Raw genomic sequence first — 26,044 nt, forward strand, 5'->3', positions numbered from 1 at the left:
TTTACAATGTGCATTACATTCACACAATGAAGTGAGAAATAGACGATGCAATGACCGAAAAGTGATTCTGTTTGATCCACTACACTTCCTTGTTTATCGTTGCGCACCAACGCAAGAATACCAAAACACAGTCGCCCCGGGGCAAATCCGGCAGTATTATAGGCAAATCCGGCGGTATATAGAATGGGGGCGATTGTGTTTTGGGGCAAGTCTTCCGTTAACCTTATGTACTCGTTTTCTGAGGCGAAATTCTCCGCCCAGCCCAATACTTATGGAATACTTTCATTGCCGTAAGCAAGGAAATACTTTGTTTTGTTCTTACTTTTGGGTCAATTTATTTATTTATTTATTAAGTAGCCGTGTAATAAGCGGGCTTTAAATTTCAATAATGACCACCTCCCCATACATTATCCCTTACATAATATATTGCCAAGCCTTAACCCATTCAATCCAGTAACGCATCTGTGTCATTTTTAGATTTCTTTGGCTATCCAAAAATAGCAGATATACAAATTCATAGTGCGCAAACTTGTCAAGGGGGGTCCTTGACAAGTTTGAGAACCACTGATATAGAAACATACGTTTTTCAGAAACCTGTTAGGATTTAGGAAGATATTTGTATAACCCAATATGACTTATTTTTAAAAAGAATGTCTCTCCTCTCCTCCCTTTAGGAGCGATAGATGACTCCATGTTGTTGATGCTGTTCTGGGGTCTGGCTGGTCTGTCAGTGCTCGGTCTGTTCTCTCAGCGCTTCGGTCTCAGACCGCTCAGCGTGGCTCTCATCCTCAGATCCATCTACCATCTGGGCATAGGAAACACTCTGATATTACTGGGAACAGTCAATGTAAGAGCACCTAGAACAAGTTTCGGTCCTTAGACCTTCACATGTTTGTCCTGATGAAGGTCTAAGGACCCACGTTTTTGGCATGTGGGGTCTTTCTCATTTCTTTGCATGTGGGGTCTTTCTTTGGACCGTCCTTGTGTCCTACTCACCTGTTGTCTGCCTTTTAGGTATGGATCAGCCTTTTTTCAATTTTGAGCCTTCACTGTTGTTATTAAAAAAGAAAAACATATATATATATATTTTTTTTTTAATTAAAATCACTTATTATATTCCAAATATTCCAAATTATTTTGTATAATAAATGACATTGATTACTTTGATTAACTGTTACACCCCTTAACTGAACTAGGTAGCAATGTGTAATACAATGCATTGTGTCCAGTTGATAAACAAGGTGGTGTTTGTGGTGCGTTTGTAGACTAAACTACATTACCCATCAGGCACCTGGGGACAGGTAGTAATACAATGCATTGTGTGTAGTTGATAAACAAGGTGGTGTTTGTGGTGAGCTTCGTGGGGAACAATGGGAAGTTCATCCTGGGATACAAGGCCATGCTGATGGATGTGGAGCTGCTCTATCATCTAGCCTACGTCCTCACCTCCACCCTGGGCCTGTGTGTCCACGAGCTCTTCTACAGCATACTGGTACGCACACGCGCACACGCACACGCACACATACACACACAGACACACACACACACACACACACACACACACAGACACACGCGTGCGCACGCGCGCTCGCACACACACACACACACACACACACACGCACACGCACACGCACACGCACACACACATGTGCGCACACATTCATAGTGTTATTTTGTATGTGTGTGTGTGTGTGTGCGTGATTCTGGGTGTGTGGGGATATACTGTACATGTGTGTGTATTGTCAAATCAGAAAGTGTGAAAATCATTCGGAACACCTTTTACTCACAAAATGACAGTTTTTGAAATCACATATTTCTATATGTTGTTGTTCCATAACCGTTGGAATAGTTTAATCAAGTGATATCTCACTTTAAATATTATGTACAAATGCTCCCTCTCCCCCTCTTTTCTCCCTCCATCTCCCTCTCTCCCTCTCTACTTGACATATCTCTCTCTCCCTCAAACACGACTATAAACCAAAGGTGACCCGTTGGGCTTTCTTTGTAGTTTTTTTTATCAAACACACAGGCCCACCTCTTCTCTTCTTGCTTTTAGTTTTGTCTGAGGATGTCCCAAGGTTTATGTCCACTCTGTCCTTCCACTGCATGCTTTTTTATTTAATGTTTTTAATCATTTTTGATTGATTTTAACTTTTACGTTTTTGCTTTTATCTGTTTTACTGTGATGTACTTGTTTTTAATTTGCTTTTATATGGCTATTACATTGCTGCTGGTCGTCCTTGATTGGAAAGCACTCTGGGTCAACGGCTGTTGTTTTTAAATGTGCTATATAAATAAAGATGACTCGACTGTTCCCCCCCCCCCCCCCTCTCTCTCTCTCTCTCTCTCTCTCTCTCTCTCTCTCTCTCTCTCTCTCTCTCTCTCTCTCTCTCTCTCTCTCTCTCTCTCTCTCTCTCTCTGTCTCTCTCTCTCGCTCTAGTTGTTTGACCTGATCTATCGTGAGGAGACGTTGTTCAACGTGATAAAGAGTGTGACTCGTAACGGCCGCTCCATCCTGCTGACCGCTCTGCTGGCTCTCATCCTGGTCTACCTGTTCTCCATCGTGGGCTTCCTGTGTCTGAAGGACGACTTCATCATGGAGGTCGACCCCCTGGCCCAGATAGCACCAGGTATAACCCCTGACCTCTGACCCCATAAAACTGTCTGTCTCCAGTGTGTCTCAATGTGCTCAAGTACTGTACTTAAGTTCAATTTTGAGGTAATTTGTACTTTCTGGAGTATTTCCAGTACTTTTACTTCCACTCCAACATCTCAGAGGCAAATATTGTACTTTTACTCCTCTACTATTATATTATAAGACATACAGTAACCACTCTGTTTTATATATAGGCTACTTGAAAATAGCCGATCTACATCGATCTTGTAGATCTGCTATTTTCAAACATTTGAGTTCTTTTACTTTTGGTGCTTTAGGTATATTTTGATGCCAATACTTTTGTACTTTTACTTAAGTACATTTTGAATTCCGGACTTTTACTTGTAACAGAGTTACAAGTAAAGTAAAGTATTTCTGCATTGCAGTGTTGATACTTTTACTTAGGTAAAAAATGTGAGTACTTTTTCCACCACTGTCTATTCCTGGGTCACTCCCCTTTTGATTTATTGATTGATTGATTGCTTGATTGAATAGTTTATTAACCGTTTGCAAACAGTACAGCAAGTACAATTACGCATGTAATGCTAAAAGGATAACACAAAAAAATGCCTTGATGGGGCGTCCGCTGGCCTTGCGGTCCAGGCACATAGGTAAGCCAGCTTGACAGCGGGTTCGACTCCCGATCCTGACGAACTTTGCTGCGTGTCACCCCCCCATCTCTCTCCCCATTCCCTGTCAGCCTACTTTCCTATCAATAAAGGCAGAAAAAGCCCCCAGTAAAGTGAGCTGGACGTTTCCACTTTCGTCTTCCTCAGAGTCAAACAGAGTCAAAACTGCTATTTTAGAAAAATCATGAAAATGTGTGCAAATTTTTCATATATATTTTTTGCGTTCCCGGTCTTAATGGGTTATGGTCTATCCCTATGATAACTATAACTATAACACTTAGTTACTATACATGCTGTCATGAGTCAGATGATTGCAGCTGATGTGTGATGTTGTGTTGCTGTACAGCTGATGTGTGATGTGAATGTGTTGCTGTACAGCTCCAGGACAGAGTGAAGCGTCTCAGGACTTCCTGAACTCCTGCTCTTCAGATGGAGTCAGCTGCACGTCAGAAACCACTGCTGTTACACCTACTGGAGAGGAGGACGGTACGAGTCACCTAGTTAGTTTCTTAGTTAGTTAGTTGTGTTTAGCTGTATAGTAGTGTACAGTTAGCTGGGTAAAGAGTTAATTAGGTTTGGTAGTGTAAAGTCTGTAAAATAGTTATCTTTAGTTGTACGATAGTGTACAGACAGTCAGTTTGTTGTTTTTTAGTTAGTTAGTTAGTTACTTACTTACTTACTTACTTGATGACTTAGTTATTTACTTACTTATTTAAGTTTAGCTTGATCAAAGTATACAGTTAGTCTTATAGTTAGTTCAATAAAAGAGAGATCACGCTCATTTGGAACAATGGAACATTTATTATGCAAATGTACGAGGTTTGGCGATCAGACTCCGTTTGCATGTAAACAGCAGATAGGAATAGGAGAGGGAGCCCCCTGGAGTCTGGACGCTGGTGGTGGGAGTGAGAGAATCGACCTCCTTTCAGCTCTTGGGCAGCGCCGGTGGAGCTGGGGATGGAGGAGGGTTGCTTGATCGCTGCCTGAGAAGAGAATGACATGTCAGAGGCAGAGATATTTGATAAACGGAGCCCGCACGCCGATTGGCTGGCTGTAGATAGGAGGAGGCGCCAGACGGCGCTTGCTTAGATTTGTGAATGGAGAGGTTTTGACAGCGTGGGAACTGGAGTGACGTAGCTCGGGGGAGGAGCTACGGACATAGAGCGTCTTGGATCTTCTTTATTGAACTTGCGCTTTGAGCTACATTTCAATAAAAGAGAGATCACGCTCATTTGGAACAATGGAACATTTATTATGCAAATGTACGAGGTTTGGCGATCAGACTCCGTTTGCATGTAAACAGCAGATAGGAATAGGAGAGGGAGCCCCAAAATAAGAGTCAGGTTGAGAGAAGCACCGTGACGATTGGATAGATGACAGGAAAGAGAAAGCTTTAAACGGCAACCGAAATGTGCGAGCAATGGAATGGCGACTAGCGGGAAAAACAAAAGGGGAGAGAGTGGATAGCATAGGATGGCCTCTGGCCACGAAAGTAGCCAGCTTCTAGGCTAGGAGATGCGAGGCCGGGCAGGCGGTTGGCCGGGTAGGCGAGTGGCCGTGAGGCGCTCGTAGACTGACCCTTTTCAGTCAGGTGAAATTCCGCCAGCATTGAGGGGGAAGCTACTAGAAATAGCATAGGATGATCATGTCCGGAATATCCACGGACGCAGAAATTAAGCCAGCATTGAGGCTAAAGCTACTAGGGAGCACAGCGAGACCGTGCAGCGACGGTCGGAAATTTAGCCAGCATTGAGGCTAAGCCACTAGAAATGGCATAGAAGGGGCTGGACGTACAGCGAAATTCCGCCAGCATTGAGGGAGAAGCTACTAGAAATAGCATAGATGTCCGACTCTAATACGGACGCAGAAATCTAGCCAGCATTAAGGCTAAGCTCCTAAGAGCGGAACGACCAAGCATTGATGGTCGGGAGGAGAAGTGTAGCCAGCATTGAGGCTAGAGCTCTTAGAGAGCAGGGAGACGTCCACGCAGAGATGGACAGCAGTAGCCGGCAGAGAGGGCTCAGGCTAGGCTCAGTAGCCGGCAGAGAGGGCTCAGGCTAGGCTAGGTACGGGAGCCGGGGCGTGCTCGTATAGGGCCAGCTGGGCCGGCAGAGAGAGGGATAAGAGGGGAGCTGTAGGAAAACGCACGCGACCAGCGTGATTAGCAATAACATGAACCACCACCAGCTATATGAGAGTTTGCACTTACCGCTGAGGTCAGGGCTCGAGCGCTTTTTGCGCGGAGAGAATAGCAGCGGCGTCAGGTCGGATATAGGACGCATACGCGGATGAGGACCAGCGCCCCAGTTGCTGGAGAGATGCTGTAGGGAGACCTTGACTGGCAGCAGAAGTAGCTGCGCCTATTCTGAATGAGTGGCCCGAATAATGCTGGGGAGAGAGCCCGCATTTGAGGAGCACTAGCTTTACTTGAGTAACAAACCATGCCTTGGACAAGGGCTTATTTGCGGGCGTTAGGAAGAGAGGGCCTGACTGAGGGGAAGGGACCCTGAGAAGGAGATACTTAAGCATGGAGGCATGCGGACAGAATAGAGAGTCGAGGCGAGCTACGATTACGGAGCAAGCGCCTTTTGCCTTAGAATGTTTAAGGTTCAGTATGTAATAATCGGGATGGAAAACTAGATCAGAAAGAGCAACGTCTTTATCGGGATTAAAAGAGAGGTTCTGAGTGGTGAATTCCCCGCTTCTTAGGAACCCATAAAAGGCGAGGAGAAAAACGCTCTCTAGAAGAGCGCCTACATAGGGAGTAAAGACTCCGGACCTTAAGACGATTATCATGGCATGGAGAATGGAAAGAGTAATGGGGCGCCTGTTGTCGGAGACAGGAGGGGACGACTTAGCTATGCCTTTCAGTATCAATTTTATTGCAGGGTGCGAAAACAAGCTGGGAAAAGAAGGATCATGGCACCTGGCATTAAATTGGACCCCAGCAACTAGGCTGCGGATGTAAGGGGAGCTTAACTTCTTCACGTCCTTACAAAAACAAATAAAGGTACAAACAGTAGTAGAATGAACGGGGAAGAGCGGCACGTTAACAGAATGGCAAAAAAAAGCAAAAGTTTTCCAGGCCGAATCATAAGAGGCGATCGTGCTATCGGCTAAGCCTTTCCTCATATAAAACCTGACGGATTCGAGAAGGTTACCTAGGAGAGGATTAACGCTGAGAACGGGGGAACCGGAGTTGGGGTTGGAGAGGCATCCGGGCAAAGCCTGCGGAAAACCTGTAATTTGGAACGAGAGAGAGAATCAGCTATTAGATTAGAATGGCCGGGATGATAAAATTATGTATGACGGAAAGCCAAGTGAGGCGCCGCACGAACAACATGATATCTGGCGATGCCGAGCGCCCTCGGTTGATGATACTGACTACGGCTTCATTATCGCAGAGCACCGTTATACGTTTGCGCTGCCACCGCGGACCCCAGACTGAGCAGGCGACTACAATAGGGTACATTTCGAAAAGCGCGATGGAAGGCGAGAGGTCGGCGAATTGGGGGGGCCATTCGCTTGCGAACCATGAGCCTGAAAAATACCCCCCAAAACCCACGGATGGCGCCGCGTCCGTGAAGAAAGACATGGAGTCTGATGAGTGAACCACGTCGTCATAAAAAACGAAACGCCGTTCCAATCATTAAGCAAGGCAGACCAGAATCGAAGGTCGGACCTGCACCCTTCGTCTAGGGACACTAGGTCGAACAGGTTAGGGACGGATGATGCTAGGGCCAGTAACCTGGATATGAATGACCGCCCTTGAGGGACGACGCGCATGGCGAAATTTAGGTGCCCGAGCAGCGACAAAAGTTGGCGTTTGGATATAGAAGCGCTGGAGATGTATGATTGCGTAATTTCGTGGATGCGCAGCAGCTTTTCTTCTGGCAGAGAAGCCTTCATGGCACAGCTATCCAGCGTGATGCCGAGGAATTCAATGGTAGTTAGAGGGCCAAGCGTTTTTTCCTCTGACAAGGGGATGCCTAAGGAGGAGAAAGTGGACTTTAATTTTGCCAGGGAGGGACCTGAACGGTCCTTGGGCGGGTCGACGAGCAGAAAATCGTCGAGTAGGTGCACTACTGAGGGCACGCGAACTCTATTCACCAAAATCCAGCAAAGAGCTTCTGCGATCAGATTAAACAGGGCTGGGCTGCTTCTGCAGCCGAAAGTCAGCCTCACCGCAAAATAAAATGTTCCCTCCCATTTAACACCGAAAAGGTGCCACTGAGATGGGTGGATGGGCACTATTTTGAAAGCATCCGTAATGTCTGCTTTGGAGAGCCACGCGCCTTGGCCGGCTAGTTTTATTAGTTTGATGGCGTGGTCCACCGTTGCGTAGTGCAATGAAAAAGGTTCGGGTGGAATCAGGCTATTTATGCTCGGCACGGGGCCTGAGCGGGGGGCCGACAGATCGAAAATTAGCCTTTTTTTCCCGGAGTATTTTCGCGTGGCGATGCCGAGGGGGCTAGTGCGAAACAGGGTGAACGGGGAATCGCGAAAGGGCCCGATTAGATAACCTTTGGTCAGCTCTTTCTCGAGCAATTGAGAGACAATTTCGGGCTCTTTGAAAGCCGATTGCAGGTTGTTGCAGACGAACGTCTCGCTCACGTCTGAGAGAACACCCACTCTAAAACCCTGAGATAGACCTGAAAGCAAATAATCAACAAAGACAGTGTCTTGGTGCTCGGCCAGCTCGCCGGCCAGCGTGCTGATATTTATTGGGGTTGAGGGGTGGACCCGCAGCAGGTCCTGGAACCATCCTACTCCCTTTTCCGAGGCGGGCGGGGGCGGGATGGGAAGCGTGGGCAGACGGACTTCGGGTGCGCCTCTCCGCATGCGCTGCAAGCGTGGAAATAGCCACAATTTGACTGAGAACAAATGCCGAGGTTGAAATTGTTACACAGGGACCTGCCGTTTCTGACATGCACCTGCCGTCCGTTTCTGTCGTTTCTCTGGCCCCATTGGCCCGACCATGGAGCGCTGGCGGGCTGAGGAGCCGGGGCTGCGTAGGGCTGGAGAGGCACTCTGGGGCAAAGCGGAGCTGTGTGGCCGGTGTCGCCGCATGTGAAACAGGTGATCGCCTGTTGGCCCCCGGTTATCAATACCAGTAGCTCGGTATCTAAAATAGACCAATCAATAATGGAGTTGTACTGGGAGATGTAAAGCGCAGATTTGCTGGAGAGGGCTTTGTGGTATTGGAAAAAATGTTTTTTCCATATTTTAAATTCAGATCCCCAATTAGGGCTAGATAGGAGTCGAGCTCCTTTCTCCTATCAGGAAAAACCGAGCACATGATGTCTCGGTAGACGCCGAACGCCACCAAGAATTCCCCGATTGAAATATCCCTTGCCAGCCGGGGATCGGAGGATTTTAGGACGGCGGCGAAATTATCGCCTTTGGCTATTCGCCTTTCGCACTGTTGTTGTTGATGTTCTTGCCCTGAATGATTTTAGATCTTAGGCGGGGGGACACGTTAGAAGCCTGGGGAAGGTAGGCTCTACCTTGGGCTGGGAGGTGGACGGCAGAGGCCAGGGAGAACTGGGGAAGCTGCTCTAGGGCTGGTGGGAGAACCTGTTCCCCGGCGGGCTGCTGGATGACTGCGGCGGGAGGAGGAACCGCCGCTGGGGGAACTGCGACTGGAGGCGCAGGAGCAGCGCCGCTCTCCAGAGATGTTAGACGGGTATTGATAGCGTGAAGATTAGCGAGGATCATTTGCATGTCGTTAGCCCTGGGCTGGACCGGGACCACGCCGCTTCCACTGGGCCTCGGACTGGACTGTCGAGGTGGAGGGGGGGGGGGGTGGACTTCCTGGTCCTCTTTCTCCCCCTAGATGGCCTGGTGGCAGCTCCGGCGGGAGCGGCCGCGGTTGCGGCGGCGGGGGTAGGTGCCGGCTCGGCAGCGGGGGCGGATGCAACGGCCGCAGCGGCTAGTTCGGCTAGGATGCTCAATTGGGCGGCGGACAACCCTGGAGCTGGATTCACGTTGGACGCAACCCGCTGCTGCTGCAGCACGGCCTCCACGGGCCTCTCCGGCTGCCTGCCAGACAGCCTGAAGCTTCTCCTGGGCTGGCCCTGAGAGTCGGACACTATGTCATCGTGCACGGAAATATCGCTACCAAACTCATCGTCCGAGGACATGATGAGCAGCGCGAGTAGAACTACGATTTTCAGAAATGAGGTACTTTTTTTTTCTTTTTGGACGGCAACGCAAGCTCATAGAATGCTTGTTGCTTGATCGCTGCCTGAGAAGAGAATGACATGTCAGAGGCAGAGATATTTGATAAACGGAGCCCGCACGCCGATTGGCTGGCTGTAGATAGGAGGAGGCGCCAGACGGCGCTTGCTTAGATTTGTGAATGGAGAGGTTTTGACAGCGTGGGAACTGGAGTGACGTAGCTCGGGGGAGGAGCTACGGACATAGAGCGTCTTGGATCTTCTTTATTGAACTTGCGCTTTGAGCTACATTTAGGTTTAGCTGTATGGTAGTGAATCACTGGAGGGGAGACAGTTAGCAGTGACAAACAGTATCAATGTGTTGACAACTGTGTGTGTGTGTGTGTGTGTGTGTGTGTGTGTGTGTGTGTGTGCGTGTGTGTGTGCGTGTGTGCGTGTGCGCGTGCGTGCGTGTGTTCCAGAGGAGTCTAACACAGAGCGTGCGTGTGACACTCTGTTGATGTGCATCGTGACCGTATTGAACCACGGCCTGAGGAATGGAGGAGGAGTTGGAGATGTCCTCAGAAAACCATCAAAAAATGTAAACACACCAACTGTCTGTCTGTCTACTATCTACATATACTGTCTATATGTGTATCTGATTTATACCCTGTGTGTGTGTGTGTGTGTGTGTGTGTGTGTGTGTGTGTGTGTGTGTGTGTGTGTGTGTGTGTGTGTGTGTGTGTGTGTAGGAGCCGTTGTTCGCTGCCAGGGTGGTGTATGACCTGCTGTTCTACTTCATCGTCATCATCATCGTTTTGAACCTGATCTTCGGTGTAATCATCGACACCTTCGCCGACCTGAGGAGCGAGAAACAGAAGAAAGAAGAGGTTCTCAAAACCACCTGCTTCATCTGTGGTGGGTGAAACTAACTGCCAAACTACCTGCTTTATCTGTGGTTGGTACAATTAACTAGCTGGTTATAGTGGACACGACATTGTAGGCAAAAACAGGCAAACATTCAGCAAAATGTGCACATCTACAAGCTCACAACATTGTGCTATGACGCATTGCAAGCTTGTAGGGTTCGTTGAAGAGTTATGGTGTAGTGGGAAAAAAGGAGGGGACAAAGTACAGACCCCTGGGCGACCCTGGGCGACCCTGGTCAACCAAGTATGTAGGGTTTAAGTGGTTATGCCAACATGTTCTCACTCTCAGCTCATCACAGAAAGGCCTGAATGGCCCTGCAAGGTCCTGCAGGGCCATGCACAACTCTTAGTAGTGAGAGCATAGTTCACACTGAGCACAATACACAAATTTCACGATACGATACACGATATTGGGCTCACGATATCGATACAATACATATATTTGTTTTTTCTTCCAATTATTATCAACATTTGCCATCATCTTCAGTATAAAAGTGCTTTATTTGTAAAGCACTTTTATCAGTGTGGACACTCACATCATTATAGTTATACTGTAGTTATAGTTATCGTGCTTAGTGTGAATTAAGCAATATTACACGAGAGGGTGTGCTTTACCGTTATTATTGGCACGCCAGTGATGTGGTCAGGAACGAGGCGAAGCCGAGTTCCGCCAGCATCACTGAAGTGCCAATAATGTAAGGTAAAGCACACCCTCGAGTGTAATATTGCGATTATACAACAGTTACCAACAAAACACATCCAAATGTATTCATATTGTGGGGCAATTAATAATAAAAATGTTTCGCTATTGTCCGTTTCCCTGTACAGAGAAGAGTTTTTGACTGAGAGACATTAAATAGTCCCTGTAGCAGTGCTTTGAGTTTGAGGCACCGTCTCATCAACACAGCTGAGCTATCAATGCTTGCGCAGTGGAATGAATTCCAGTAGGCTATATGCTCCGTCGTACGACCGTGTCACGCGGCCAAAATAACTGATCTACAAGCTGACAACGCGTCGCGATGGCGACGCGTTGTGAACTTGTAGATCGTCTATTTTGGCCGCGTGACACGGTCGTACGACGGAGCATATAGCCTACTGGACTGTTAACGAAATGGGAGTCATTTTACTTTACACAGGAGGATATTTATAACCTTCTAACCATTGATCAACCGTAAATCCACCAAATTAACAACATAGTCCATTTTGCATAGCTGTTTGTTCTCCGGTGGCGGCGGTGGGTCAGGCTACTGTCTGTTTGTTTTCCTACCGTGGGACAGAGTGACTTCACAGCACAGCTGTGCCATATAATGGTCTAATCAGGTGCGGACTGGACTGCACTGCGGAGTGATTTATTAATGTGATTAGGCCCGTGCTATGATGCTGGTTTGAAGCACGGCTAGAAAGCTATTTCAACCAATCAGATTGCTTGGTCGGAACTACCTGTTGTATAATGCCCCTTAAGAGTTTGTTCCTCTTTGTACCTGGTGTGGAGTGTGTAATGTCGACATTGAAACCACATCAACTTCAATCACTCACAGTTGATCAGTCAGTGTTTTGTGGTGTGTTTCAGGTCTGGAGCGTGATAAGTTTGATAATAAAACTGTGTCCTTTGAGGAGCACATCAAACTGGAACACAACATCTGGAACTATCTGTACTTCATCGTCCTGGTCCGCGAGAAGAACAAGACCGACTACACTGGACCTGAGAGCTACGTAGCACACATGATCAAGGTACACACATGCACGCACGCACACACACATATGCACACATAACGCCACACAGACAGGCCTTTTTCGGCCTGGCGGAGACGACAAAGGATAAGCGTATAGGGTTCACGTGGTTTGAATAGGTTTTGTGTGGGGGCTGGAATAGAAAGCAGCAGCATTTGGTTTATGTGTGTGTGTGTGTGTGTGTGTGTGTGTGTGTGTGTGTGTTTGTGTGTGTGTGTGTGTGTGTGTGTGTGTGTGTGTGTGTGTGTGTGTGTGTGTGTGTGTGTGTGTGTGTGTGTGTGTGTGTGTGTGTGTGTGTGTGTGTGTGTGTGTGTGTGTGTGTTTCAGGACAACAACCTAGACTGGTTTCCACGGATGCAGGCGATGTCGTTGGTGGTAACCGACGGCGACGGGGAGCAGAATGAGATGCGGATGCTACAGGACCGCCTGATGTCTACCATGAAGGTCGTCACCACCTTGACCTCTCAGCTCAATGATCTGAAGGAACAGGTACTCACACGCACGCACACGCACACGCGCACACACACACTGAGCACGTCATTTAAACAGTGTATTTCCTGTAGATGACTGAACAGAGGAAGAGGAGGCAGAGGATGGGCTTCGTCGATGTCCAATCAGGAGCCGGCCCTGGGCATCCCCCTAGTGCTGCAGGAGGAAACCACCAGCTCCACAAATCATAAGGAACAGACTATAAACTATAAGCAGACCTAAAAAAGGTAAATCATAGTAAGGTGTTGCCATATTCAGGCCCAGATCAGTGCATTACTATACATGTAAGCACTCTCTGTAGCTCAATCCCACTACTCACATTTCTGCCTTCTCGCCTCCTCCGGCGCTTGGCCTTTGGAGGAGCCGAGAACGGAGGAGAGAGGAGGCTCCCCAGGACACATGGAGCGAGGATCAACGAGGAGGCCCGGGCCAAGGTGCAGGGAAACCGGAAAAGACGATTGAGTGTTGGGATGTGGCCGTCATGACGCAACATTAGGATTTTATTGTCATAGACACAGCAGTTTACTGATAACAACACTTTTTGGTGTGGTTTTATTAAATAATGTAAAGTAAAGTTTAGAGGCATATGGGGATTGCTGTGGTCTTTGATGTGGTTTAATTCATTAATTATAGTGATTTTAGGAGTGTTTGTTCTTTAATTCATTTGATTTAAGTTATGTTTTAGGCATGCGGTGTGGTTCGAGTAAATCATTTAAGTTAAGTTTAGTCGTGTGTTCGGTGGTGTTTAATTAATTTACGTTTAGGCACATGTTTGTTTTGTTTAATTAATTTAAGATAAGTTTAGACATGGGTGTGGTGTTGTTGAAATAATTTAAGTTAAGTTTAGCCATGGGTGTGGTGTGGTTAAGTTGATGTTAAGGATGTGGGCCTAAACTGACTGACTGACTGAAGACAGATCTGTCAACATCACCATGGTAACATGGACATCATTGTAGAGACATCACTATGGTAACATGGACATCATTGTAGAGACATCGCCATGGTAACATGGACATCATTCTATAGACAGATTGCAACAGCCATAATAGACGTTAATATAATTTATTTAATAGAACAACAGTACTGTGTGATGACTGCAGCAGTCTACATCATATTATGATGTCTTTAACACAACAAGTGCTGTGTGATGATGACTGCAGATTAATATGATATGTTTAATACACGTGCAGTAACAGTAGGCAGTAGCCTAGTGTTACTGCATGATGATTACTGTGATGGTTACTGATGTTACTGTGTGATGATTGCACAAACATTCGGTTCTGTTTTCTCTGTAATAAATGTGTGTTGAGATATCGACAACAATGTATGCTTCATTATTTTGCATGTTGTGATTACTTTTACACATTACACACACCACACACACACACACACACACACACACACACACACACACACACACACACACACACACACACACACACACACACACACACACACACACACACATTGCTTTGCGTTTGGAGGTTCATCCTGGAAGTGAAAAGCTTCTTTGTTAGGCTAATTCCCATCGGGGTCGCCACAGCGGATCATCAGTTTCTGGTTCTGTTTTCTAGGTCTTCCTCGGTGACGCCTGGCACCTGCATGTCCTCTCTCATCTCACCGCATCCATAAACCTCGTCTTTGGCCTTCCTCTGCTCTTATCTGATAGTTCCATCCTTCTCCCAATGTAGGCCTACCCTTCATCCCTCCTTTTCACATGTCCAAACCCTCTCAACCTGGCCTCTCTTGCTTTATCCCCAACGAGAGGCGAGTTTGAGATGGTTTGGACCAGAGCCATTCAAGGAGAGTTCGTCACCTACAAAATGTACTTAAAGTACCAAAAGTAAAACTACTAAAATGTTTGAACATAGCAGATCTACAAGCTCACAACGCGTCGCAATGCGACGCGTTGTGAGCTTGTAGATCGGCTATTTTCAAATAGCCTAGGTTTAAAATAAGGCTAAAGTGGTTAATGTATGTTTTATAATGTAATAATTTGTATCTGCAAAGTAACTAGTAACTAAACTTTTCAAATAATTGTAGTAGAGTAAAAGTACAATATTTGCCTTTGAGATGTAGAGGAGTACAGTAGAAGTAAAGATTCTTATTTCCTTAAAAAAAATCCTTATCCTTATAATCCTATAACTTACTGTATATCCTTCTATTCTATCCTACTATATCCAGTGGTGGAAAAAGTACTCACATGTTTTACTTAAGTAAAAGTATCAAAACTGCAGTGCAGATATACTCTGTTATTACAAGTAAATGTCCAGAATAAAAAAATGTACTTGAGTAAAAGTACAAAAGTATTGGTATCAAAAGTACTTAAAGTACTAAAAGTAGAAAGTAGTCATTGTGCAGAATGTCCCATTTCACAAGTTTTCAAATGTATGAAAATATTTTGAAAATAGCCTATCTACAAGCTCACCATGCTCACAGTGTGGGCTTGTAGATCTGCAATTTTCAAATGGCTGAAATGTATATAGGGCTGAAATGGTTACTGTATGTTTTGTAATAATAATCGAAATCTAAAAAGTAACTAGTAACTAAAGTTTTCAAATAATTAGTAGTAGTGGAGTAACAGTACAATATTTACCTCTGTGATGTAGTGGAGTAGAAGTTAAACTACTGAAAATTGGAAATACTCCAGTGAAGTGAAGTAATTGTACTAAAGTACAGTACTTGAGTAAATGTACTTAGTTACTTTACACCACTGGTCAAAGCATAATATATCTTGCTGCTTAGCAGAAATGGAAATTCCAAAATATATCTAAACATTTTATTTTGTATATATAAGTTGGTGAACAGAAATGACAGGACAAATGACAGCTTCCTGTGTGCAGCTTTCAGGAGGCGTAGCTACTGACTGTATAGCAGTGAAGCTGTTACTGTAGCAATATACTGTATAGTTATATAGTAACCCCCCCCCCTCCTCTCTCTCTCTGTCTCTCTCTGTCTCTCTCTCGTTCAGGCCTCTTCCACCCAGCTCACCATTTGTTCAACAGGAAGATGGACACCAGTGATGATTATAGATCAGTTGAACATTCATTACAAACACTTTATTACTTGTCAACTTGACACTAAATTATTTTTACTATGAAACAAGAAAAAAACATTTGAAAAGGTAACTGTACATAACAGGGTTCACATTAGTGGAACAACAGGGATTTGATCTGTAGCTCATTAAAGATTCTACCAAACAACATCAGACAAAAACAGATCAAATCAACATCAGAGTCGTAGCTGTCAGGTGGAAACCTCATATTGTCCAAAACTGGTACTTTTCAGGAAATGGGAAAAAAATAATGTGTGTTCCAACAGGCAGACACTTAAAAGGTTTTTAAAAAGTAGCAAAAATGGCAGATCTACAACTCACAACGCATTGCATCGTGACACGTTGTGAGCTTGTAGATCGGCCATTTTTTATACTTTTATATGACAAAATAGGGCATTAATTTACGGAATAAAAAAATAACGTTTGAATTATGGAGATACAGTACTGTCAGAGTTTTATGCCCGACAGCAACAAGATAAATAAATATTAAAGAAACATTAGAGAATAACATCAAATTAACACCAGGTCCAAACAGATTAAAACAACTCAATTAACATCAGATTCAATCAATACATTTAGTCAAAACCAGGAAACAAACAACAGCAACATATTCAGTCAGGACTAGGTAACAAAAAACTATTTGTTCCAAGTTAAATCAACCTGTTAACAGATTTACATGTCATACTTCTCAGAAAGACGGGAAAAAACTGTTATGTTTTCAAGTAAAATGTCATACTATACTACTGTATGTTATCAATACTTTTTGTAAAAAAAAATTAACAAAAATGTCATATACTATGCGGACAATAAATATAGTAAATAGTAAAACAAGTCTAACTATACAATGCAAAACAAAACATCCAACTTGACTATAGCATGAAAAAGTAAAAGAAAATTCATACTATATTGTATTCAATGAAATAAAACTCATACTGCTTTATGTTGGCAAATCTTTAAAATAACAAAAAGCCAACAAAACACACACAGGATATAGGCCTCCAGTTGGCCGTGCGTTTGGGTGGAAGTTTGACCCATCAATGTACAGCTGGCGCTAATGACTACAAACATGGGCCTAATGACTAATGAAAAAGGTCTCTTTTCTCTTTAACTCACAATGTTTACAATGGAAGGTTTTTCTCAATGTGTCCATGCTGCTGTCTCTTCAGAGACTCTAACCAATGGAAACACATTGTTTACAATGGAAAGGTTTTCTTTACAGTGTGGACATGCTGGTGTGTCTTCAGATTAGATATCGTCGCTGTCGGGTGGAAACCTCATTATGTCCAAAAGACGTCGCTTTTCCGAAAACGGAACGAAAATGTTCCAGTTAATAGTGAAAATATCAGATCTACAAGCTCAGAACGATGTGACACGTTGTGAGCTTGTAGATCGCTGAGGTTTCTGCCCGACAGCGACAAAATATGTTTTGATTAAAACTGTTTCTCTCCAGTGTGGAGACACTGGTGTTTCTTGAGATCACGTGACTGACTGAATTTCTTGCTGCACCGTGTGCACGGATAAGGTTTCTCTCCAGTGTGGAGACGCTGGTGTATCTTCAGGCTATATAACCGAGTGAATCTCTTCTCACATTGATTACAGTGATAAGGTTTGTCTCCAGTGTGGAGACGCTGGTGTCTCTTCAGAAGACCTGACTGAGTGAAACCCTTGTCGCAGTCTACGCAGCGATAAGGTTTCTCTCCATTGTGGAGACGTTGGTGTATCTTGAGATCACCTGACTGAGTGAATCTCTTGCTGCACTGTGTGCACGGATAAGGTTTCTCTCCAGTGTGGAGACGCTGGTGTATCTTCAGGCTATATAACCGAGTGAATCTCTTCTCACATTGATTACAGTGATAAGGTTTGTCTCCAGTGTGGAGACGTTGGTGTTTCTTGAGATCACCTGACTGAGTGAATCTCTTGCTGCACTGTGTGCACGTATAAGGTTTCTCTCCAGTGTGGAGACGCTGGTGTATCTTCAGTTGAAATAACACAGTGAATCTCTTCTCACATTGATTACAGTGGTAAGGTTTGTCTCCAGTGTGGTGTCGCTGGTGTATCTTCAGGTGACCTGACTGAGTGAATCTCTTGCTACACTCTGTACAGTGGAAAGGTTTCTCCCCGGTGTGCACACGCTGGTGTTTCTTCAGATCACTTGACCAAGTGAATCTCTTGTCACACAGTCCACAGTGGAAAGGTTTCTCTACAGTGTGTCCAGTGTCTCCTTGTGTCTGTCTGGGTACAGAGCTGGTGGTGGAGGTCTGCTGACAGGCTGCTGGTAGGATCTGTCCACTCCTCAGCATTTGACAGTAGAGGTCGTTGTGGCTTCTCTTCAGGTGTGTATGGAGGAAGCCCTGAGATGTGAAGGCGTATGGACACTCAGGACAGGAGAAGACCTGAGTCTGAGAAGACTGGGACCCCTCTCCCACTGAGAGAGAGAGAGAGAGAGAGAGACAGACAGACAGACAGACAGAGAGAGAGACAGAGAGAGAGAGAGAGACAGACAGACAGACAGACAGACAGACAGACAGAGGCAGGTGAAAACAGTGAGTGCAGAGTCAGACACAACTTGAAAACCCTCCATCATCTGTCCATTTACCCCTGACTTCTCCATAGTCTATTGACTCATATAATGGCTGCAATATGCACAAGGTACATTCTTTCTCTCAGAAAAACACTTCATGTATTGAGGTAACTGAGAATGCAGATGTATTGTTTCCACCCTAGTAGCTTTTCAAAGAGGGACCAAAGAGGGAAAAAGTATGTTGGATGCAAAGTACCAAAGTGTCCAGGAGAAGAAAAAAAAAACAACCTTTGTTTGCATTTACACAGCCTCTCAGTTCAGATTATGATCAGGATTTGCATTATAATTTTAATATTATTTTTGTATTAGATAATTTACCTTGTGCAATTGTTTTTTAGTTATGCTCCTTATGGTGTAAATGGCTGTTACTTGATTCACAAAATCACTGATAGAAAGCAATTTTATAATTGGATTTTTTTCCTCAGCTGTATCAACAAATATATATTGAACTATGATCCAAACCCATAATATTTGAATTGAATTCTATGGAGTGTTACACCCCAGAACAACATTTGGACTTGGGTGACAATTTTCATCCTATAAATTGTCCATCCATAAATGATGCATCCTGCAAAGACCTTTATTCACACCTCTAGTCTACCTTATAGTAAGTTTATGGAAAAGGTTTTGCCTAGATAATCACAGAACACATTCACATGATTTCATATTTGATTTAACCAACCATTATTAAAACAGCAATAATTGTAATGTGTAAGAATTCTATGAACAGATTTAAATGTGCTTAATTATCTTGGGCCACTGATGTGATGAACTGTGAACCCAGCGGCTTCCTTGCTTGGCCCACAGGCTGTTTTTTGTTAATGCTCTTGCATACAAAATAAGTCAGAAACAGTAATCATCAGACCAGTGTTTAAAGGGTTAACCTTCTTGGGCCACCAATATAACACTACCTATAAGTCAATATGAATGTACAGTTTAATTTATCCTGAAAATCCTGACTCCTTCTTCAGAATGTCATATGTCTCCTTCATACAGATTATTTTTAGTGATGTCCAAGTCAAGTTCAGAGTGGATTTTCAAGAGTTAAAAGGTAGGTAGGTAAATACATTGACCATATGCAGAAGTACATTTGGTTAAAGTCAACTAGTAGGTTGGTTTTCTGAACAATTCAATTAGTGAACTATAGTGTGTGTGTGTGTGTGTGTGTGTGTGTGTGTGTGTGTGTGTGTGTGTGTGTGTGTGTGTGTGTGTGTGTGTGTGTGTGTGTGTGTGTGTGTGTGTGTGTGTGTGTGTGTGTGTGTGTGTGTGTGTGTGTGTGTAGACAGTACACACAGCAGACATGCAGACATTTTACTCAGTGTTGTGTCCACAAGGTGAGGATCATACATGTGAGCTAGACGTGAGACACAACAACATTTTTACCCAATGTTCCTGTTCTGCTTCTAGTCTAATTGTCCTGGACCCACATGTGTCAGTGAAGCTTATGCAGTTACCTTCATCTAAGCCAGGGGTTCATAAAAACTACCTACTGAAACATCATTACAAACTAAAAACAAAGTTTATGTATCTCAAAAAAGATAAGAAGATATAAGACAAACTGACTAGTCCATTAGTCTGACACTAGTTGACTAGTCTGACTCATCCCTAATAGACAGATCAATCAACAGTTACATTTAACAAACAGATCGAAGGTCACCTTTAGCAGAACTCTTCTCGTCCCACATCTTGTCGAAGACGATTCCCAGCTCTTTCCCATATTCATCACCGTACCACACCAGCAGTTCTTCTCCTCTTCTCACAGGACGACAGCAGTGATACACAACGGCTTGTCGATACTGGAGCGCGATCAGGTTCAGTTCTCTCTCATTGCGAGCACAGTTCACATACCTGACACACACACACACACACACACACACACACACACACACACACACACACACACACACACACACACACACACACACACACACACACACACACACACACACACACACACACACACACACACACACACACACACACACCTCTATGAGTCAGTATCTACATATCTACACATACATCTAGATGTATATGTGTTACAATCTACTAGATGGCTATCGTTATCTTAAAGCTAGATAAATAGTATAGATATCTTGTGTAGATGTATACAGTATGAGGTGAAAACATTCCCATGACGGAGACATTTTTTGTGAAGTGTTTTTTTTTTCTTCAGTGAATTATGTCCTACCTCATCCAGTTGGACTGAGTCTCGTCTTTAGCATCAACGTAGACATAACCATTTTTCTTGCGGATCTACAGTAAAATAAATAGTACATTATTAATCTATGTTAAGTATATAGTGACATAAATAAAGTGTGTCTACCCCATTATAACCTATAAGACATTATCTGTATGCCATACAAATATAATCACTCTAGCATGAAGTAAGTAGCATAAGTAAAACTACACACTAAGCAGTGTCCTTCATTATAGATGTACATACAAATGTATTCTAATAGCCACATGAGATGTCCCATAGACTCAAATACAACATAAACAAACATAAAAATATAGTCACATACAGTATACAAATTATTTCACACACAGATAGATAGATTACTGTGTGGGTGTGAGATACCTCTCACACCCACACCCCCAACAATCAACCGTTACACAACACAAATTAAATTGGGGTACAATACAATTATCATACCCTGGGTAGTGAATAAAAATAGGTAAAATGTAATAATTCAGTGTGTTGTAAGTACAAACAATTTAAAAGCATACAGGTTGTTTGAAGACGTGAATATCACACACACACACACACACACACACACACACACACACACACACACACACACACACACACACACACACACACACACACACACACACTCACCACCCACGAGTATCCACTCTTTTCAGCTTCCTCTTTGTCGTTCTCGACTCCTTCGTACGGACCAAAGCGCGTCCCAATGGGAAGCTCTTTTTTTCCCTGGTAAAACACCCCTAGACCTGCTTTTGGAATGTGTGACTCTTTAATCTACACACACACACACACACACACACACACACACACACACACACACACACACACACACGCACACGCACACACAGATGGAGAGAGAGTGGGGGCACAGAGAAACCGATATTAAGATATCATTTGATGTTATATAAAGTTATATGTGTAAAGTATATATATGTGTAGTTTTACCTCAAAACCCCGAGGCAGGGTCTTCTTGGCTCTGTTAGGAGTTCCTAAAGGTACAGGACGGTCAACCCTAAGGACGTCCATGTTCCTCACAGTAAAATAAGAAGAACTCCTTCCACTGATCATAGACTGAACACACACACACACACACACACACACACACACACACACACACACACACACACACACACACACACACACACACACACACACACACACACACACACACACACACAGGACAGAGGTGACCAGCGTTGTTAAGTATGTCATACAACTAAAACATTGTACCAGTTATTAGTGATATGCTATGTAATAACTGATCAATATCATCTTGTTTCTTCATCTGCTGCTCATAATAACTGATACAGTATGTATTCAGTTGCAATCATAAAAGTCAATCAAATGCTGCTGCACTTAGACTTCAATCTACTGTACCATTATTGTGACATGACTGTAAAATTGTAAGTGCATTAATATCAATATGCTTTACACTAAAGTTGTGAATTAAGGTGATATTTTACATTTTATTGACTATTATACACACAGTACTACTGTTACACATAACATGGTGGTATTTTTGGGGTTTCATTTTTCCTTTAAATAATAATATTTAGGCTTAGTCATGTTTAAAAAAAGTACACAGCATTTTTCATGGCATAGAAATGTATTAAATCTCACCATAAAACTACTTCAGTCTCTTCTTATTTTACATTTACCTAGTGTATGGAGTTGATCTAATATCACAATATAATATTACAACCACATGTAACCTTAAGATTAACTCCCTCATGTATGGATCATAATTATAAACATACAGCCTTCAGACTAACTCACTTGTATTTGATGTCTGATATTAAATAATAATCCTATAACAAAACAAAATAAATGTATGGTGTTCAAATGCTGTCAATCTGCTTTTATTAAGTCTACCTGTTATTTAATGACATTACTGTGTTATCATGTTACATATTACATTACCTTAGAGCTTAAACAGGTGGTTAGCTAATTCTACTTCTATCTTCTGTCTCTAAACCTTCAGTCACTATGTTTATGTATTATTATATTTATAATTCTACTTCTACCTTCTGTCTCTAAACCTTCAGTCAAACTCTTCCTTTGTCTTCACGAGGAGAAGCGGGAAAACTCCTGCCTGAGCCTCATTTACGTTCTGTCGTACGACGGTGTCGCCGCGCGCCTAAAAACAGCAGACCTACAAGCTCACAATGCGTTGCGGATACAATGTGTTGTGAGCTTGTAAATCGGCTGTTTTTAGGCGCGCGGCAGCGTCGTACGACAGAACGTAAATGATACTCAAAGTCTCCCACAACGCAAACGTTAGCTACTGTGTGTGTGTGTGTGTGTGTGTGTGTGTGTGTGTGTGTGTGTGTGTGTGTGTGTGTGTGTGTTTGTTATTATTATATATTTTTTCCTTTTACCATTATCATTATAAATCATGTTGAAATGCTGATATTTTGACCGTCCTTCAAACTATGGAAGCTACAGTTTGCTATAGGCCACATGTTAACAGGATAGGTGGGCACCAAAACATTCTGGGCACTAGGGATAACTGGGAACCTTGGACAAGTGGGCACATAGGGGGGCACCTGGAAGAGTGGGCACTTTGGGCTGGAAAAGAGTGTGCACTAGGGAAATCTTGGCACCAGGAATACTGGGAACCCGGATAACTGGGCACCAGGAAGAGTGGGCACTTTTCCTAATGCCCAGTCTTCTCCACCCCTATTAAGTGTTAGTGCCCACTCTTCCAGGTGTAGGGAAATCTTGGCACCAGGAATACTGGGAACCCGGATAACTGGGCACCAGGAAGAGTGGGCACTTTTCCTAATGCCCAGTCTTCTCCACCCCTATTAAGTGTTAGTGCCCACTCTTCCAGGTGTCCACATCTCCTTAAGTGCCCAGAATGTTTTGGTGCCCACCTAAATCTGGTATGGGGAGTCTCTGGCACAAAATATTCTCATTTTGATTGAATACTTTATTAATTTAGTTTAGTTTGCAAAAAGAATAATAAAGCACAGAGGTACAGTTTTATACAAAAGGATAAAAAGGATAACCCAAGAAAGCCTATAGCTTATTTCCATTGGGGATGTTAACATGAATCCAACATATTCATAGAAAAGATAATATGTACACTAAAAATAAATAAATGACACAACACTGATGATAGTGCTGTCAAACAATATGAAGCTATCTATAAAATCTATGAAAAAGTTTCATTTGCAACACAATTGTATACAACCTGTGTGGGTCCCTGCTTCATCTGTCTCTCAGCAAAGGAATCCAATTTTCCCAGCAAAAACAGGGTGTTTAGTTGCCTATAGAGCCCTTGGGAATCCAGTCAACTAAGTGTGGGGTTTAAGCAGTGGTGTAAAGTAACTAAGTACATTAACTGAAGTACTGTACTTAAGTACAATTTTGAGGTATTTTTATTTGCTGGAGTATTTCCAATTTTCAGTACTTTTACTTCTACTCCACTACCTCTCAGAAGCACATATTATAGCCTACTTTTACTTCACTACAATTATTTCCAAACTTTAGTTACTAGTTACTTTGTAGATTTTGAAAGCTCACATGTGAGCTTGTAGATCTGCAATTTTAAAAAGATTTTATACATTTTACACACTTGAAAACTTGTGAAATGGAACAATGTGCATAATGAGTAGCGTACTTTCTACTTTAGTAAATGTTGATAGAGAACGGGTACATTTTGAATTCCGGATTTTTACTTGTAAAAGAGTATTTCTACATTGCAGTATTGATACTTTTACTTACTTTTTCCACCACTGGGGTTTTAAGTGGTTAAAAAAAAACAGCCAATCACAGAGTTTGGGGGCGTGGTCGTCGCTGTTAAATCAGAGTCATTTCCACATGGTTTGGTGTTCACTGTTCAGCATGTTTTAGACAAACTCCTCCTGTCACATTCTCTGATGAGTTGAATGACAGATTGTTTGATCAACTGATTATATTCTGGATCTCCCACCAAGAGACTAGCGGACAAGACAACTTCAGTCAACAGTAAGGAAGGTAATGACTGACTGGCTGCTACAGTGCATGATTAGCCCTGAAACATGACTGTCATATATTATACCGTCATGGATGAACTTCAACATAGTGTTTGCACGGTCTCCCTTTTTGGCCCGCACATCTACATAAACGTTCAGATTTCAAATATAAAGTGCTCACCCCATGGCCACGGATGTTACAATTCTGTACGGACCCTTAGAAGTACCCATATCTTCCGTATTATTCACTAAAAAGCATTTTAAACCGATCGGTGGCCGTTTTCTCCGTATTTTTTCCATTTGCTTTGAACCGCGTGACCCTATCGTTTGGGAGTTGTATTGCACGCTGATACATATAACAATATGAGAAAATGGCCTCCGATCGGATTAAAATGCTTTTTATTGAACAATAGGGAGTATACGGATACTTCTGAGGATCCGTACATAATTGTAACATCCATGGCCATGGGGTGAGCACTTTATATTTGAAATCTGAACGTTTACGTAGATGTACGGGCCAAAAAGGTAGAAAGTGCTAACACTATGTTGAAGTTCATCCTAGTCATGTGGCTTGTGATGTGCATGATGATGATGATAATCATAATGACTTCAAACATCAAAACATCAAACATCAGTATAGGTGACATAACGGTGGTGGTTATTCATTCATAATAATAAACAACGTCTGGAGACATGTTGTTTTGTTTGACCTCAAACAATGGCAGTGGAACCATGGTTGTGTTTAATGCAGAGGCAAAGACAACTGTTTCACAGAACGACAGAATCCATTTTGGCATCATGAGAAGTAGGGTTATCATCACAGGTGTAAACAGTTATAGTAATTAAGGTCTCAAACAGAGTCATGATGCTACTGTGCATGTTAAGGCTCACTGGAAAGAGCTTTAATTGAATTAAACCTGTGTTTACCTGCTAATTCATGTCCTTATTGACTGAAGTGAAAACGCTCTGTCATTGGCAAATGTTGAAATGTTTAGTGTGTACATGCAGTGGTGGAAAAAGTACTTATTTTTTACTTAAAATGTATCAATACTGCAATGTAGAAGTACTTTACAAGTAAAAGTAGCATACAAATCAGTTCAACCACTTTAAACCTATAGTATACACCTGCTTTTTGAAAAAAGAAAAAAAATCTTTAACAAATGTGGAATATTTTTGAAAAATGTTAACCCAAATCTTGTATGGGGGTCCCTGGCACAAAATATTTTCGGGTTGGGTTCCAGACAAATACATATTAATTTGAGGGTCCTTGATGTGAAAAAGTTTGAGAACCATTTGCTATAGCATTTGAAGTTTGTGGAACAGTTAGCCTAATAACTTTTAAAAAATAACTTATTTTTGCTTTAATCCCCCCATCAGCAGCAGTCTGTACGAGCCCCTCCTCCCTCCATCAGCAGCAGTCTGTACAAGCCCTCCTCCCTCCATCAGCAGCAGTCTGTACGAGCCCCTCCTCCCTCCATCAGCAGCAGTCTGTACAAGCCCCTCCTCCCTCCATCAGCAGCAGTCTGTACGAGCCCCTCCTCCCCCCACCATGGCGTGTGCCCTGCCAGAATCTCCCACCAGTGTCCTGCGGGTGGAGCTGACCTGTCCGGTATGTCTGGAGCTGTACCTGGAGCCCCACCAGCTGCCC

At 43.4% G+C, this 26,044-nt stretch overlaps 1 protein-coding gene across 2 annotated transcripts in view; it reads left to right on the forward strand.

Moving 5' to 3' along the window:
• Nucleotides 1-13,903, forward strand: part of itpr3 (inositol 1,4,5-trisphosphate receptor, type 3) — a 109,284-nt gene extending 95,381 nt beyond the window's left edge. For both annotated transcript variants that reach the window (XM_084070220.1, XM_084070221.1), the window contains 9 exons: nucleotides 675-847; nucleotides 1,328-1,492; nucleotides 2,441-2,630; nucleotides 3,664-3,771; nucleotides 9,926-10,044; nucleotides 10,196-10,361; nucleotides 11,943-12,103; nucleotides 12,431-12,592; nucleotides 12,667-13,903. In XM_084070220.1, coding sequence (XP_083926346.1) covers nucleotides 675-847; nucleotides 1,328-1,492; nucleotides 2,441-2,630; nucleotides 3,664-3,771; nucleotides 9,926-10,044; nucleotides 10,196-10,361; nucleotides 11,943-12,103; nucleotides 12,431-12,592; nucleotides 12,667-12,783 — 1,361 coding nt within the window. In that variant the 3' untranslated portion in view covers nucleotides 12,784-13,903. The remainder of the gene's footprint in view (nucleotides 1-674; nucleotides 848-1,327; nucleotides 1,493-2,440; nucleotides 2,631-3,663; nucleotides 3,772-9,925; nucleotides 10,045-10,195; nucleotides 10,362-11,942; nucleotides 12,104-12,430; nucleotides 12,593-12,666) is intronic.
• The last annotated feature ends 12,141 nt before the right edge of the window (nucleotides 13,904-26,044 follow it).

Source organism: Gymnoscopelus microlampas, assembly GCF_963454915.1.
Source record: "Gymnoscopelus microlampas genome assembly, chromosome: 10".
Classification (NCBI taxonomy): Eukaryota; Metazoa; Chordata; class Actinopteri; order Myctophiformes; family Myctophidae; genus Gymnoscopelus; species Gymnoscopelus microlampas.